Below are 18,844 nucleotides of genomic sequence, written 5' to 3' on the forward strand. Positions count from 1 at the left end.
TTTGATCTAGCCTCTAAAGTCAACACTGTCACTTCTGCAGTATTCTGTTGGTCACCCAAAGCCATCAGTGAGTCAGTGTGGGAGGGATAAATATCAGGAGGTGATGGTCTTTGGGAGCCATCTTGGAAGCTGGCTACCACAGATGTCAATCAACCAGTGAACCAAAGAAGAGTCAGAAGTACTGCTTAAAATGATGGTCAGTTGACTGATAATTTATAGGGCAAGAATGCCTGGATAGGTGTAATTTTTGCCGTTTCTTCCTCTATTTTGATTTTTTTTTTTTTTAGTGCTCTGTAGTTTTCATTTTTTTGCGGTACACGGGCCTCTCACTGTTGTGGCCTCTCCCGTTCCGGAGCACAGGCTCCGGACGCGCAGGCTCAGCGGCCATGGCTCACGGGCCCAGCCGCTCCGCGGCATGTGGGATCCTCCCGAACCGGGGCACGAACCCGTGTCCCCTGCATCGGCAGGCAGACTCTCAACCACTGCGCCACCAGGGAAGCCCTGTAGTTTTCTTAAACAGTGCAATTCACAAATATTTATTGGAGTTCCTACTGTGTTTCTAGTGGCATGTGGAGGTCACAGAAGTATATCAACCACAAGCTAATTTAGGGTCTCTGGAAATTCAAGAGTGGTTCCAGAAGCAAGCCAAGATTCAGATTAATATGTGATGTGTGGTACAGACTTTAAGTGCTCTATGAGTTAGAAAGGGAGAAAACTAAATCAGAGTGGTTCTCACAGTCCAAAGGAACCGAAAGGAAAGAGAAGAGAATGCATGGTGAGCAACAATCCTGTGCCAGTACCAGGCAGAACATTTTACATATAAGAGCCCTAGTGATGGGTGGTGGTAGCCCCATTTTACACATGAGGAAATTGAGTCTCAAAGATGTTAAATAGCATGCCCAAGGTGACACAACTAGTAAATTAACTTCAAGGCACATGTTTGGTTTTTTTTCAACCTCACCCTCTACCTTAGCAGAAATTACTGGTTTTTCTCTGGAGTCAATAAGGGTACCTTATGGTAAGTAAACTGGAATCAAGTTTTGAATACTTTTAATTTCATTCATACAGGGTTTCTAGACTCTAAGTAGCAGAATTGACTGGAAGAACTCAAGCCCAATTTTTTTCTTTTTGAAAACTTTGGACTTCAGTAAGCTAATTTTTTTATCCCATCAATATCAGTATAAATTCTTTATGATTTAAGTGATTTTGAGTTCCCTAATTGAAATATAAGGAAATTTTTATTTATATTTTCCTAACATACTGGGAAGTATTATTGCAATTGGTAAAAGGTGTAAATGTCAGAGAATACAGGATTAACAGAAATACAACTTGTCAGGCAGAAATTTCAAGAATTTCAAGTTCTGTGTAAAAGTGGCCCCTTGGACTTTTCTCATTTAGGTCACCTACAGTTTTCTTTGGTTCTCATTCATCTTTCCCATGCTTCTCCTCTTCAAAGTTCTGCTTCTGTTTCCAAGTCTAAATGTTCTTGCCTAACCATTCTAATTACTTCCTATATCATTGCCAAATACTGGCTTCCTAAGTGTTCTGCTCTGATCCTTAAGATTTACTCCTCGAGGTGTTAGAGTAGTTCCCCAGAGTGTAAGTCCTGCCTTGTACGAAGTTTCCTGCTTTTGAGATGTTTGAGGTTCAAAGGGTGGGCATGCTATAATTTACTTTGACAATCCATGGTGAGCTGTATTCAGCAGGGGTGCATGAGAGCTTTCCTGACGGATTACTGGGGTTAGGATAGGGTCCCTTTTCAACTTGCCTCAGAGCCAGAACCCAGAAGACACAGGACAGCTCAGTCTTACCTGAATCATTGTGCTTCAACTCGACAGTTATTTTGGGCTACCCAAGCTAGTGTCTTCTAAAATGGCGACAGTTGGCCTTTTAAGCACTCTATCTGACCCATCAGAAGTTCAGAGCGTTGGGAGGCTGGTGTGCAGGAAGAGAAGACGTGCCTTATGTAGTCCACATTAGAACTTGACATTCAAAAGATAATTATTTCTTCAAGGGGGAGTTGGGGTTGGGGTGCAGTGGAAGCCTTTATCCAGTTCATTGCACACCCGAGCCAGTAGTTACCTTTAGGAGGAGTGAAGCAGAGACCTGTTACTCAAAGCTGTGGTTTGTTCAAGGTTCTCTGAGCGCCCCCGCTCTCTTCAGGATGTGGTGTCTGGCCACAGCCCTGTCTCTGTCTCCAGTTGCACTGTGCTCAGGCCCTCGCAGTCTACCACGAGCAGCTATAATCATGGCTGTCCCACCCTTAATCAGGGTGTGAAGATCCTCTTCTTGCTGCTACGAGCTGGTTTCTCAGCAAACCATGGGAGTATTTTCCTCAAGAACTATTAAAAAACAGCAGAAATTAAAGTCCAAAATTTATAAATTTATAATAGCACAGAAAAGTGGTTAGCTTTGTAAGAAAGGTCTAATGACTAAATGGACCTGCCAATCAGAGTTTCACTATACTTCACCTTTGGCTTTTGTCTTTCCATATCGGCTTGAATGCACTGGATAGACATTTTCTTCTAGAAATGCACACCATAGAAACATGGTGACAGTCATTAGAATTGGAATGACCTCAGAAGTGGCAGTTGGAAAACAGATGGGAAATTAGTAGGTTTAGGGAAAGGGAAACTTTAGCATTGGATTAGATGAGGCAAAGATATTTTTGAGGACAGATTTTGAATTTCAACATCTTTGAGTCAGTCAAGTTTGGTTCATATCATGCTTCAGAACCTACCTTTTTTTTCAGGTTCTTTGAAAAGCCAAAAGTAGATTAAAATTTCTGAAAATGAAGCATTTGATTATAGAATTCTAAAAATAATTTAAGCCATTGTATTGCCACAGGTACAAAACACATATATACACCTTGGATTATGACTTGCAATGAGATTTAAGGAGTTAAAAAGACATCATATATCAGTGCCCAGAAACCTCACCACTGCCCCTTTCTTCTCAAGACCATTTCCTGGACATTTTATTACCAATCACTTCTTTGGAATTTCTAGATAAAATTGTCTTGAGGTTAAATCTCCTGCTCCATGTCAATATCTTTATTCAAGGGGAAAAAAAGAGATGTCAAAAGAAGATGAGGAAGAGTTGGGTATCTGAGGTCTTACATCCTGTACCTATTAGTGTCTATATTTACTTTCTCTTATTAAGAACCCCAAGTATTGAAGTAACAAGCTTTCCTGAGAACCACTTTTAGAAAATTTATAATAATAATAAATGACAACCACTGAAGTGCTTTTATATATATTCACTTAATTGTTAAGATATTTAATTAAGATATCTCTCAGATGGATACCATTATTACTATCATTTTCTAGATGAGAAGATTTAGGTCCATAGAGGATAAATAACTTGTTGATGGTAATGTAACTGGTGTATTGTAGGGCCTATATTTGAACCCAGGTAGTGTGACTTCAGATCCCATATTCTTAGGTACTACCAGAATCTGGATTACTGTTTTAGATAAAGGTGACCAAGTGTCCCTGGTGACCAAAAATGTATCAGTTTTCAATCTGGAAATTTATTAATTGCTGCCAACTCTCCGTTGTACTAGTACTTTTCCCCTCTGTAATTGGCAAGTAATCTGATGGTCGTATTTTGAGACTCTCTGAATATATTTTTTCCCCTTTCACCCAGTGGATTTTAGCATTCATTGATGGTCCTTGCCTGAATCATTGCATATATTGGTGGTTGCGTTTTTATAATGTTTTGACAGAGATATATTAGACTTGAAGTAGTCATTTTAAGGTATCACTCTAAACAAGTGTTGGTGTCTTATTAGATAGTTCTCAAATTGTACTATATATGGTATAGTTTCTAATGTTACTATGTGCTCTCTTCTTCCTCCTCCATCAAAAAGCCAGCCTAAAATGTATTGTTTTAATAAACCTACAAATAAAATATTGAAGCCAGGAAATATAAGTTCTCTGGAGTTCCATATCGCCAGAAGTATCTGGTAGAGAAAATTGGAAAGAAGAAACCACAGTTACATTTTAACACAGAAAAAGTCTGTAGAGAATCATTTCTTTGGCGACGCTTTGACCAGCAGAGGGCAATCTATTACCAGCCCTAGTTAAACCTCTTTTGCTGTTAAAGGCTGAAGCATAAGCTGCCCGCCTTGCACTATTTTCCAGCTAGAAATTTAGAACAATTTAAAAGTTTAGTTTTTTTAAGCTCTAACAAAATGATTCTTTATCTCAATAGCTGAAAAAAACTTTAAACGTGATAGAATAAGAATAATTGTATGGACAGTGGATTTCTGTCCTTAAGGTGAAAACCCATTGACACTCATCTGCCTTTAATAGGCTATGTCCTTTGGAGATTTCGTTTTGTTTTGTACTAGTGATTATCACAAGAGTCACCTTTGTAAACTCATTCACAACTACAATTATCCTAGCGGTAAAAAGAAAGTCAGACATTTTAGCATGCGAAAGTTTTTCTCATATCTTTAGTTTTTCTTAACTTTTTTTTTAATCATAGCAATTCATGGACATAGTTTTTAATAGTCAAATAATACTAAAAGGCTTGTAATGAAAACGACATGTCATGTCTATCAACAAGTGTAATTTAAAGTGTATTTTACCTAATGAAGAAAGCATAGGAGAAGTCACCTTTATCCTCCACTGTAGTCACTTCTTCCTGTCAACTTAAACTACACAGATCCCCTCCTGTTAAGATACCACCTAACCAGGTGCCTCATCATGCAGCATATGCTTGTTATCTCTGACAACTCATGGTTCGTTAGTAAATCTTCGATAACCCTGCCACTCTCCACTCTGCAGTGGTTTGGAAAATAAATATCTCTCCCTCTCTCTTTCACACCCAGATACACACACACACACACACACACACACAGCTTTTAAGCAAAACAGAGGCATTGTCTTTTTTGTTAATGAAATTACTTACTATATTGTCACCTTTTTAGAAATTAATGGTACACATATTTTTAATTTAATTTTATATGCATCATTTACCTATTGCTGCATGCCAAACCACCGCCAGACTTGGTGGCTTATGACAACAACCATTTGTTCTTTCTCAATCCTGCAATTTGTTCTGGGCTCAGCCACGCAGTTCTACTGTCAGTCTCTCCTGGGGTCATTCATGCAGCTTCTTAGTTATCTGGCAGCTCAGCTGAGGCTGGATGGTCCATGATGGTCTCTCTCATGTCTGGAGCCTCAGCTGAGATGGTTGTGTGGGCTGAGTATCTCCATGTGATTTTTCATCCTGGGTTTATTTACACCGTGATGGTCTTGGGGTTCCAGGAGCACAAAACTGGAAGCTGCAAGGCCTCTTAAGGCCTTGCTTAGATGCCATACAATGTCCACCACGACTTATTGGTCAAAGCAAGTCACAATACCTGCTCAGATTCAAGAGGTGGGCAAAGACTCCACTTCTGGATGGGAAGAGCTGCAGAGAATTTACTTTTTTTAAATTTATTTATTTAATTTATTTATTTTTGGCTGCACTGGGTTTTCTTTGCTGTGCGTGGGCTTTCTCTAGTTGCAGCGAACGGGGGCTACTCTTCATTGCAGTGCGCAGGCTTCCCATTGCGGTGGCGTCTCGTTGCTCTCTTGTTGCGGAGCACCGTCTCTAGGCGCGCGGGCTCTAGAGCGCAGGCTCAGTAGTTGTGGCTCAGGGGCTTAGTTGCTCTGCGGCATGTGGGATCTTCCCAGACCAGGGCTCGAACCCGTATCCCCTGCATTGGCAGGCAGATTCTCAGCCACTGCGCCATCAGGGAAGTCCCGCTGCAGAGAATTTTAATCTACCACATTTTCTTTACTGTGCTTGCAACAGCAGAGTTCTAACTAGATTTTTATATTTTTTTCCTCAAAGTACAGTACATTGGCTCTTCCTTTGGGATTAATATAGTATGTGTACCTCAGAGTCCATTGCGTCTTGGATAACATCCAAAAAGAAAAGTTAAATTAACTTTGCAAAGGGATACCCACTGTGCCTCAGTTCAGTCTTGGAGCTGTCATTTTCTTTTGATTATTTCTTGTATTAAAAGGTGTACTGAAAGTATCAGGAATCCATGCTGTTTCCTTTGTACTTTTTATCCTCTGTAAATAGCCCTTTTCTATTTCCAGAACTAATCTAGCTTTTCAGTAAAACTAGAAGAAAAGTCTGTTTCTGCTTATCTGATCCTAAGAACTGGATAATTAATTGAGATCTCCAATACTAGAGCCTAAAAGGATACAGAGGGATGCTTAGTCTAGCTTGCCCCTTTAGTAGCTTTTTCCCCCACCATGCTAGGTTGTGCTTATTACTGGAGGTTTAGTTATTTGCAGGATCACAAATGCCAACTATCAGAGCATGAGACCCTCAGTTACTTATTTAGCTGACACCTCTCACTACTTGCCACATATATTTGGAACTCTATAATCAGTCTGCACAAGAGCTGACCCTGTGTGTTCCAGTGTTTTTCAAGTCTCACTGGCCACAAAGGGGAACTGAATATGAACATGCATGCAAACCTCATCAGTTCCCTTTGCAACCAGCTGAAAGTTGTTTTTAATATAGCGGAAACTGTTTTTCTTTTGAGTACAAACGAAATTTCCACCCAAATAATGAAGCATTTCTGCTTCTGACAAATCAGGGAACACATAAGAGGACACTAAGTTGTGAGAAAGGCAATTAAAAGAGAAAGTCAGAAAATGAAGAGATAAAACTGAACTGGGGAAGAGAAAGAGGTGCTGCTGAGTACAGGAAAGGAAAAAATAGAGGGGGAAGTATTGGGGGTACTAGAAGATCTTGGTAGGTGATAGAACATGAGAAGAGGCAGGAAACATAGAAGGGAAATGTGTATAACAGGAAAGGGCCTGTAACAGTATTGCCAGCAGTGTTAAAGGAAGGCATTAAGATTTTTTAGTCCAGAAGTTTGCCATTGGATAAAATTTAAAAATATCACACATCAGAGGGATTACCATTCCCACCTCAGTTTATGCTATTGAGCCAGTTTTACAGTGAAGGTGCCTTGACCCCGCTTCAGGATGCAGTGCAGTAACCTGTTTGACCACTCTGATTATGCATAACAAAGCCAAGTATCAGTAAGAAAGCAAAGAAATGAGCACCTAACATAACAAATGTCACAAAACTCCCAGAATCCATCAACTTATTTTAGACAGAGTTTAAACAGTCTCTCTGGTAGTAAATATTAATGAATGCCTGTGATGTGCTGAGCAAGGGACATGGGACAAATCTGCTACAAAAGGAGATTCTGGGAAACTGCTTGGGGACCATTGACCATACAGCAAGCAGCCTCCTTCCTCTACCCCCCAGCCGCACACATCTGAATAGCCCTGAGGGCATGACTGTATGGGCACAACGTGATGGAGCAACAAGATCACAGGTGGCCCCTGGTTGCCACTCATTATTAAGGTATTGAGTGTTCTGTAAAACCGAAAACTTCTGTTAAAGGGATCTAAAGAACATCTAATCCAAACTTTATTAAATGCTTGAAATGCTTTGCTGCCTTCCCAGCTTGCTGAGGATCGATGCTATATTGAAATAGTTCTTCTACTAGCAAATAACTCACTGGCTTTCTATTCCATTTGAGATCTGCAATTGTTAGAAAAGCCTCTTCTACAGTCTGGTGAAACATGCTGCTTGCAACTCCCATCCTTCACTGGTCCTCTTTCTGCTTGCTCTCTGAGGACGGACGGACGGACGGACGGACGGACACACACACACACACACACACACACACACACACACACACACACTTTGGCTCTAATGCCTTTCTTTTAGTCTTCTGCTTTAAGGCTAAGTAATCCCATTCTTTCAAACTGTCCCTCTTCTGGCATCCTCTCCTCTTCTACTTGCTCAAGTTTCAGAGTATGGTTCTGACAGCATGGGTCTGCTGCAGCTCCTGTCCTGGACGTTGCTGTTATTAGTGAAAGCTAAAGTTAAATTACCCTTTATGAGTGCTTTCCCCGCCTCATTTGGTCCAGGTCAGCTTCCACTGTGTATCTTCCTACTTCTGTTGTGTATCTTCAGCTTCTGACCATTCCATTTTATATATTTCCCCTGTCTTTCCTTTGACATTTGAGTATTTCAGTAAGTAACATACATTGAATGTTTTAATGGCCAAGAACATTTATTCACTCATTTAGTCTCCATAGAGTTAGGTGTTCCTATTATTTTTTGTTTTCTCAGTAGAGGAAAGAGAGCTTGTACAAGGTTACATAGTAAGTGGTGGAGCCAGAAATTGAACTCAGGCAGTCGTTGCAGCAGCTGCCCTATTAACCTGTCCATTATGCTGCCTCTCAGTTCATTATTTAATGTTTAATGTCAGTAGGCTAAGAAGACCTATTGGATGCAGCGCTACCATAATCCTCCCCATGGCTTTACCAGTGGGATGGTCATACTCTTGGTCCATTGGTTAAGACTGTTCCCCTGGACTCTGTCTGGGTGGGCAATACCAACATCTTCCTAGTCTCCACCCCCCTTTTTCTTCCAAGTTTCCCTCACTTACCTGCTAGTGAATGGCCAATTCTTTCTTTAAATATGTTGATACACTTAACAGGTCAGCTCCTGGTCTAGGAGACTTTCTATCCCTTTAAAATCGTTTGCATATCTGTAATACTTAGATGTTTGAATTTTGTAGGTTAAGTCTCAGAAAACATTTTTGTTTTCAGGGGACACCTCGTTTGCACTCCTATGTACTATACTATTTCTGACTGAAATGCCAAGCTGTCTAATTGTAAGATAATTTCATCTGCAAATTCTTTAGCTTGGTCCTTGAGGGGTGTATATATTTCAGAAGGCCAGGGTTCATCTAGATTCATTGATTAGAAAACGTCTTCCTTTCCTTATGGTGTCTGGCAAAAGAAACCATAAGCAAAGTAAAGACAAGTCCCATACTGGTAGAAGTTATTTGCAACCCATATAAAGAACAAAAGATTAGTGTACATAATATATAAAGAATTATTTCAACAATTTGAAAAAAAAAGGAATAAAAACAACTCATTAAAGGGAAAAGGGGAAATGGTATAGATATGAATAGATGATTCACCCAAGAAGAAACATGAATGGGCAAAAAAGAAACATGAGGTGATGCTGCTCCATTTCACTGGCAGTCAGGGAGGCACAAATTAAAACCACAGGGAGATGCCATTTCACACCTCCCAGATTGGCAAAAGTTAGTAAATCTGATAAAACCAAGTATTAGTGAGGATGTGGGTAGAGGAACTCTTATCTTACTAGTGGTGGGATAGGTGTATAAATTGGTAAAATCACTTTGGAGAGCAGTTTGTCACAACGGAAATAAACTGAAGATGTTTATATCCTTTACAACCAAGCATTTCTACTTCTAGGTGTCAGCCATAGAAAAATTCCACACATGCACACAGGAGACTTCACTTGAACGTGGTTTCTAATAGTGAAAAAGTGGAAACCACCTAAAGGCCCATTGTTAGGAGAAATGGAGAATTGAACTGTTGTTTACTCTCACAGTAAAACACTATGCATCTGTTAAAATGAATGAATCTATCAACACGAACATAATTTGAGTGAAAAAAGTTACAAAAGGATGTATTAGTGAGATACTATTTGTTAAATTTTAAAAACAAAAACTAATGCACATTGTTATTCATGCCACTTACGAATGTCATAATAGTATAAACATGTACATCAAAATGATGTACACTAACTTTAGGCAAGAGGCTACCTCCGGATGAGCTTTAGTATATCTTCTTGGCTTATGTATAGGTACAAGAGAACAGTTAAGCAAATAGGGCCAAAACATTAACATCTGCACAATTTGGGTGATGGGTGCTTAGCTGCCTGTTACGTTGTATTTTCACTTTTTTGTATGTTTGAAATACTTTATACCTAAAAAATGATTATATGTGGAATTACCAAACCAGAGTATAACTGTAACAGTTAACTGTTGCTCCTGGAATAACGTGCATGGCTTACTAACATGAAAAGAGATTCTATGCATCATCAATACCTGTATCCAAACCACAGTTAGAAACCTTTTCCAAAGCTCATCTTATGATGGTTCTTTATGCATTTCCTGGGCTAGAAGCAAAATTAATAAGGGTGAGATGCTCTAATTTGATTTCTTTTTTTTCTCCTTCTATTCAACCTGTATGCTTTTGTACTGCTTTATTGTCCATGTTTCAGGCAGAGCTTTCACAGAATGTACAAATGTGTGATAGCTAGAAAACTAGTTCTTTAAGATTTTGGTCTTTTGACATCACACAATTTTGATGAGTAATAAGCAGAATTTTTTGCCCTAAATACATATTAATACCCATTTATGTTTTTTTAAAAAAAACAAAAGACATCTCAGTAATTACCATTGTGCTTGGGCAGAATGAAATGAAAACGAAAAAGTGTCTTAGCAGAGACAATGCCTGTGGAATAAAAGTCTACCAACTTGCATCCCCTCATATGTAAAATACAGAAAATACTTCAATCACGATGCAATGAGGAGTAAATGATAATAATGCATTGCGAGCACCCAGCACAGTAAAAGGTACATAAATATATTTTACTTTGCTTCCCATTCCGTTGCATGTAAACTTGAAGGGGGAAATAAGAGGCAAAATAGAAGTTTACGACAAACCTAGCACTTCCATTTTAGCTCTGAGTCTATTGTTACCACCACGCAAGCAGTCCTCCACGTCTTAATTTGAAAACCAGACTGAACTGAGGCACTGTAGCAGCCACTTATAGGAATGTGTTCTCAACTGGGCCATGTAGCTACGAAAAAGGACACTGCATCATCCATCGTGAGAGTTTCTGTCTCATTCGAGTTGTCATAGTTCAGATTATATTCTGAGATTCAAATGCTTCTGATCAAAAATACAAGTTTCTTTGGAAGTTTATGGTGTCCGTTGGTGCCTGACATAAAAAACTCTCCAGTAAATGTCATATCTGTTGTGAATATTTTTCTCACTTTGTTGCTTTTGCTTTTATTTTTGTTTATGGTTTTTGACAAAAAAAATAGTCTACTTTTAAAAGTCAAATCTATGCATCTTTCCCTGTGGTTATTTCTATTTTATTATTAGGAAGTCTTTTCCCTTCCACAGATGGGTTAGTCACATATTTTTAAGTCTTTTAATGCATTCATTATTTACATTTAACTCTTTGATCCAGTTATAATTTTTTTTGGTGTGATACGAGGCGAGGCTATAAATTGGCTTTTATTTTAAATAAGCACAGAACTATTTATTAATTCATTTCTTCCTTCCCCTATGCTCTTTGTGATGTCTCCTCTATTTGCAGTGATTCTCTTTGAAGGAGGAAAGTGTATCAGAGCCACTCAGAAAGCTTTTTTTTTTTTTTTTTTTTTTTGCGGTACGCGGGCCTCTCACCGCTGTGGCCTCTCCCGTCGCGGAGCAACAGGCTCCGGACACGCAGGCTGAGCGGCCATGGCCCACGGGCCCAGCCGCTCCGCGGCATGCGGGATCCTCCCGGGCCGGGGCACGAACCCGTGTCCCCTGCATCGGCAGGCGGACTCTCAACCACTGCGCCACCAGGGAAGCCCCAGAAAACTTCTTAAAAATTCATTTAGGGCTTCATTTAGGGCTTCATTTAGGGCTTCATTTAGGGCTTCATTTAGGGCTTCATTTAGGGCTTCCCTGGTGGCGCAGTGGTTGAGAGTCCGCCTGCCGATGCAGGGGACACGGGTTCGTGCCCCGGCCCGGGAGGATCCCGCATGCCGCGGAGCGGCTGGGCCCGTGGGCCATGGCCGCTCAGCCTGCGTGTCCGGAGCCTGTTGCTCCGCGACGGGAGAAGCCACAGCGGTGAGAGGCCCACGTACCGCAAAAAAAAAAAAAAAAAAAATTCATTTAACAGCAGAAACTAACACACCATTGTAAAGCAATTATACTCCAATAAAGATGTTAAAAAAAAATTCACTGAACCCCACTTTGCAAGCTTCTAGCACATCTTGACTAACAGAATCCTAGGTTGCCCTCTGATTTGTTCCTGCTCCTACCCTGTTGAGAGTGATTAATTTGTCAGATAATCTTCTCATGTATCATTGAGGGTCTGCGTAGAGCTGTGCCTTCTGTTCCATTGATAAGTTTATCCTTGCATGTGCTCCACAGTGTTATCCTTAATGAAGGATAAGAATATATTTTAATATCTGGTAAAAATAAGTGTGCATTCATACTTCAAAAGGCTAAAAAATAATTAGCCTGTTAACATGTTTCTGCAAAGTCCAGGCTGCCTGTTGAGAGAACTCTATTTCATGCTGTTTTTCTCTTAAGGATAACTTTTCAGTAAGGCTTTGCTTCACAGAGCTGTAATTATATTAGTTCTACTTTCATATCAGCAGGACTGAAGAATCCATTTTAAAAAGAAGTTGAAAACAAAACCTTCTGTACTAGAACAGAATTTTCTTTTTCTATTGACCTGATCTTAGAAATTCAACTGCCATCAAACCCAGCTCTGCACACAATACTTTTCCCAAACTAACAGCAAAACTCAGCATTTAGGTCTTACTCTCGCAACCAGGCAGTTAATTATGCCTTTGTTTGGTTTTGCATATGTGAGATGTTATTTAGAAACTTGTTCTCAAGATCTTTTGCAAGGTGAGGATATGTATATACTTCTGAACTTCCCTTTTCTGTATGCTTCTGGAACTAAATCTTGGCTTGGGGGAGGTAGGGACAGTGTTTCCTACTTGTGTACACCAGTGTTCAATAAGAAATAAAAGATTATATGAAATAAATAGCCTTAAATTTGGTAAGTTTAGCAAATTTTTCTAAAAATTTAGTAACATTCTCAGGATTCAGGTTACTCTAAGGTATGTTATTAGTGAAACTTCTGTCAGTAAAGAAAATCTGTTAGGAGCTTATCGATAGGTTGACTTTTAACAAAATTTATTTTATCACAAATAATTATAGCAAGAATTGACTCAGTGTACTTTTTTACTTTTTTAAGAATGCCATTGTGCAGGGCTTTATAGGGATCATCTCATTTAATATAAATAATGAGAACGCTTCTAGAATTATGAGTGTATAGGTGTTTCTTTTAATGTTCCATAAAACTACTACTAGTAATAATAATAGATAATGTAATTTAAGCATTCAAAAACTGTATGTTTACAATAGACACATGTAGGGATATAAAATGTTTACCAGTAATGTAAAAAAGATTTTAATTTTGAGAACATGAGAGAAAATCAATATTGTCATATTTTTAAATTACACAAATACTGAATTTCAGTTTGGTATTTGTTAACAATTGTCAGAGCAGAGTAATTAATATAAAATTTATTACTTTTTTCTGAGCCTCTGATTTTTCTGCAAATTTCTATTTTTATTCTCAAATGTTTCTTATTTTTTAAATATAATTCTGCTTTGACCGATTGTTTGTTCAACCATTTGTGTACACTCACTGAAATACAACTAACTGAACACTAACTGTATACAATCCAAATCTCATTAAAATAAGTTCAGCCCTAATGAAATTCTTCATACTCTTTAATATTGATTTCCCAATCAGTGGCCTACCTGAAGTTTGAAGAAGTATTCTGACTATAAAAAAAAAAAAATTCTCATACTCTGTGACAGAAACTTATGAATGGATCCTTGCAGTTTGTCATAACAGGCATTTACATATTAAGTCAACAGCATTCTGATTCTGTGTGTAATCAAAAAACTGTTATAAAGCAAAAACTAACACACCATTGTAAAGTAATAATACTCCAATAAAGATGTTAAAAAAATAAAAAAAGAACAATGCTGGCCATACTTTTGAGAATGGTTGCCTTAATGACATCTCCTGATTACAATTGTATGACGTTTTCTGCAGCTATATCTAGATACATTGACTAGGAAAATAACCTACTTTTTCAGTTCTGTTAAGCACCCCTTCCCTCCCTCCTTCCCTTCTCATTCATCCATCCATTCATTCACTCGTTCATTCAGTTATTCAACAAATATGTACTGATCTTCCTTGTGCTAGACAATGCAACTATGCTCTGGGTAGTCAGTGATGAATGAGGGCCCTTTTGGAACCCTCTTACACTGTTGGTGGGAATGTAAATTGGGGCAGCCACTATGGAAAACAGTATGGAGGTTCCTTAAAAAACTAAAAATAGAGTTGCCATATGATCCAGCAATCCCACTCCTGGGCATATATCCAGAGAAAACTATAATTTAAAAAGATACATGCACCCCTATGTTCATAGCAGCACTATTCACAATAGCCAAGACATGGAAACAACCTAAATGTCCATCGACAGATGAATGGATAAAGAAGATGTGGTGTGTGTACACACACACACACACACACACACACACACACACACACACACACACACACACACACAGGAATACTACTCAGCCATAAAAAAGAATAAAATAATGCCATTTGCAGCAACGAGGATGGACCTAGAGATTATCATACTAAGGGAAGTAAGTCAGAAATGGAAAGACAAATACCATATAATATCACTTGCATGTGGAATCTAAAATATGCCACAAATGAATTTATCTACGATACAGAAACAGACTGACAGATACAGAGAACATACTTGCGATTGCCAAGGGGGTTGCCCTTGGGATGAGGGAGGGCTGGATTGGGGGTTTGGGATTAGCAGATACAAACTAGTATATATAGAATAGATAAACAACAAGGTCCTACTGTATAGCACAGGGAACTACATTCAATATCCTGTGATAAACCATAATGGAAAAGAATATGAAAAAGAATATATATATATATATATATATATATGTATGTATAACTGAATCACTTTGCTGTACAGCAGAAATTAACACAACATAGTAAATCAACTATACTTCAATAAGATAAATTTTTTTAAAAAGAATACGAATAAGGGCCCTTTCTCGTAGAGCTTACTCTCTAGTTTTTCTTTTTCTTTTTCTTTTTTTTGGGGGGGGTACGCGGGCCTCTCACTGCCGTGGCCTCTCCCGTTGCGGAGCACAGGCCCCGGATGCGCAGGCTCAGTGGCCATGGCTCACGGGCCCAGCTGCTCCGCGGCACATGGGATCCCCCCAGACCGGGGCACAAACCCGCGTCCCCCGCATCGGCAGGCGGACTCCCAACCACTGCGCCACCCGGGAAGCCCCTCTAGTTATTTTTGAACATACATGAAAATTTCAGAATTTGCTCCTTTTAATTCTAACCTACAGGTTTTCTTTATTGTTATGAAATATTTCAAACACTCAAATATATACCAAAAATTACATAACAAATACCCATGTATTACCACACAGGTTTAACAGACATTATTAATATTTTGCCATGTTTGCTTCAAATCTCTCCAGATGTAACCATTAACCTTAAGTTGGTATATATGTTTATGTATATTATGACGTATGTTTTATATTTTTATTGTATATGTATAGATCTATAAAGAATACGGTATTGTTTTATGTGGTTTTGTATTTTACATAAGTGATTTCATAGGGTACATACCCCTTTGCAGTTTTTGTTTTTTATTCAACATTATTTTTGCCAATTCTCCACGTTGATGCACGCAGATGAAGTTTTTTTCTCCATTCCTTTGCTGATGCATACTCATACTTAGGTTGTTTACATTTGTTTAGTATTGTAAGCAGTAGGTCACTGAGCATCTTTACACATGTTTGCTTGTATACATGTTTGAGTGGTTCTGTAAGATATATACCTAGTAGTGGACTTGCTGGATCATAGGGTGTACACATCTTCAATTTTGCTTTATCAAAGTGTATGGTCCAAGATGGCTGAATTGTTTATAAATCTGTTTTAAGTAAGGTGCAGTCTTAAGTACTGTCACTAGGCTATTGAATTTTAGCTCACCTATTGTACTAAGCAGTGATAGATGGTGATTTCATTTTTTATTAGAATTTTATTATTTCTGCTAATAGAGGTTTAGACATAAATGAATACAGTGGCAAATTATACAAGCTTTTTAAATGACAATGAACATATTTTCTGACATTTTAAGTCGGTCCTCAAATCGGTTAACTTTTAAGCACACTTTAAATTAGTATTAGGTACTTGATTTTGAATAGCTACTTTAGTGACTTGAGAAAGTATAACATTTTCTTTAATTATTCTGTGGTTAAAACCATAAATTTCATTTAATTTTATAATCTATGTTAACAGTGTTAGCCTAAAAGATTTTATATACAGATTTAAAATCTAGTGATGAGTGTAAGCTTGCACTTAAAATATTTTGTAATTAAGCAAATGAAATATCACAAATAAGCAAAGAACTTTGGGAGGATCTAAGCTTTGTAAATGCTAGAGCTTTGTTTCATAATTTTTTGTTCTTCAAGGAATTAGGCTGTATTTTATCATTCTTTTTAATATGTTTACCGTAAGTGCTTTAAGAAGTAGACTGAATTTTAGCTGCAGCAAATGTATCATGCAGGGAGTATCCTGGTTTAAATTCTGAAGTGCTTTCACTCCTGCTCGCTTCCCCTTGAAACCGTCTAGAAAGAAGTTGGCACATTATTTTGCGAATGTTACTGGACATCAGGAAATACATGACTGGATCTAAACAGCTATTAAAAGATGAGAAAACCAGCATGATCTCATTGGTTTTGTGAACGATTTCCTTCCAATAGCAAGACGACATATTTAGCTGTGAAGAAATATAGACAAATCGGAAGCCATGATAGGGAACAAAACATACAGTAAAAATTATAAGCACAATAAAGGAATTCCGGGCTGTAGTGGCATATTTGCCAGAATTAGGAAATTTTGACCTCCTTTTAGAAATCCTCAATAGATTCTTGCCAATCTTAATATAGGAAAGGATTATTAGTAGGAAAATTAGCCAGAACATTACCACAAGAATGTAGTTAAAAATTGCTTCTCCTTTTGCATTATGCTTATCTCTATAATGGAAACACATTGTGGAATTATGACCTCCTTTCTTAAGGGTTAAAATAATCATAGTTAAAAATCCAGCAAGAGCAATTATCCATACTATACAGCAAACATAAATACTCTGTTTGGTTGTTATCGCCTTCCGTTGTTGTATAGACCGATTAATTTTTATGTAGCGATCCAAACTGATGAATCCAAGCAAAATAATGCTAATGTACATGTTCATATAAAATAGTGTTCCCACAACCTTGCAAAGAATCACACCTAGTGTCCACTTGTTTTGGTTAATGTGATACATTATTCGGAAAGGGAGGCAGAAGATAAGTAAGAGGTCTGCAATGGCTACATTGAGTAGGTAAATCTGAATGGAATTTCTTTTGCGGTGGATACCCAGAAATACATAGAGGGCAATTATGTTTCCAACGAGGCCCACGATGAAAATAACAGAGTAGAATGTTGTTAACACATCAGAGAGTAATTTTTCATCCATGGAACAGGCAGTAAAATTTGAGGCTTCTGAGAAGTTGTGTGGCCATTGGACGCTGTGATTAGTTATAAAGTGCACTCCCTGGGAGGAGCAAGGCCAGCTGCTGACTGAAGTTGTCGTCATTGTTACCATCTGACTTCTCGTTGTCTTCTGTAGGGATCAGAAAGTGAGGGTGCTAAATGACATGTTCCTTGACTGTAGCTTTTATGTCTTCAGATTTCTCCTACAACAGAATGCCAAACATTGAGTCACTTGTTATTTTAATAACAATTACTTTAGCTCAAAGCACAAATAGTAAATGATTTATTTTCAGACATTGTGAGAAGCTTTCCTTTTATCCTACTTTGGACCATTTGGATATCTACACAATATATGTAGCAGCCTTATGGTATCACAAAACAAGCAGCACATATAGTAGAATCTTGTGGATTGTCCTGCTCTAACCTTTTCTATGCTATGATAAATGTTCAAGGTTTGTTTCACTTATTATATTAAAATAAATATCTGAACTATGGAATCATCTTTTCTTAGGGAAGTTTTTATGGGAATAGAGATGGAGGTGAAATGACAGCTCATATTTTTCGAAGATGAGTGTCAGTTTCCCTAAAGGTAGTTACAGACATGAGTGAGCTGGGCCCACTGCTGGCCCCTGTCCAGCTTCCTGCCTTGACTCTTTCCCTCATAGATGGCATTCATTCATTTTGACACGTGTTGCCACACAGTATGTGACAGATAAACTGTGGCAGTCTCTCATTCCATGGTGGGAATAGGGGAAATGGTCCTAAATTTCTTCCTTTTCAACTTAACACCAAGTTGAGGGTATTAAAATCACTTGCCTACGGGGGCATGCAATTACCGTAACAGACCAGTAGAGCACAGCACTTGCCTCATTAAGCAGGCTCGTAACACTGCACAGGAGAGCAAAGTAGCCAAACAAAACCAACTCAGGTGGTGACAGCTGCCAGTTAGGCACCTTGGAGAGTCTCCTTGACCTAGAAGCATAGAACATAGAGTGATAATGTAGATGGGAAAGAGGATGTGTAAACCAAGATTTTGGAAGGAAGTAACTGCAGCTGAAATATTCCGTGGGCTAGGTCATGTGAGACTGTAAAATAGTGTGTGAATTCCACTTGTTTGTGGCAGCAGAGAATGTTAGCAGTGCTATTTGTTACTGGCTCTTTGCTGGGCATTGGCTGCTGTGAAGAGCTCAGTCTGAGAGGCCATCATAAAGAGGAGATGTGAGGAGAGGATTCCAGGGGGTCTTGTCACATTCCTTTCTTAGAGTGACTTCCCTATTTCTTTACAGAAGCTTCTTAGCAGGTGTCATAAAGACATTCAGGGCAAGGTTATCAAAATCAGACCTAACTAACTCTGTGAGCTTCAGCCAACAACTTAATCTTTTCTAAGCCTTAGTTTTTTTGTTTGTAGAAATAGAAAAATGCATTCTACAAACAACAAAACTGGAACATAACAAGTGTTATGTTTACATAACACCTGGAACATAACAAGTGTTATGTTTACCCTGGAACATAACAA

At 38.5% G+C, this 18,844-nt stretch overlaps 2 protein-coding genes across 8 annotated transcripts in view; one reads left to right on the plus strand and one right to left on the minus strand.

Moving 5' to 3' along the window:
• CASK (calcium/calmodulin dependent serine protein kinase) overlaps nt 1-18,844 on the plus strand; it is a 392,946-nt gene that overhangs the window by 225,689 nt on the left and 148,413 nt on the right. The gene's annotated exons all lie outside the window — the stretch shown is intronic.
• GPR34 (G protein-coupled receptor 34) lies at nt 15,866-17,589 on the minus strand. Its single transcript, XM_081221972.1, has one exon. It carries the CDS (start codon nt 17,438-17,440, stop codon nt 16,316-16,318), a length of 1,125 nt encoding a protein of 374 aa, XP_081078098.1. The 5' UTR covers nt 17,441-17,589; the 3' UTR covers nt 15,866-16,315.

This window comes from Mesoplodon bidens (genome assembly GCF_964165515.1).
Source record: "Mesoplodon bidens genome assembly, chromosome: X".
NCBI classification, from domain to species: domain Eukaryota; kingdom Metazoa; phylum Chordata; class Mammalia; order Artiodactyla; family Ziphiidae; genus Mesoplodon; species Mesoplodon bidens.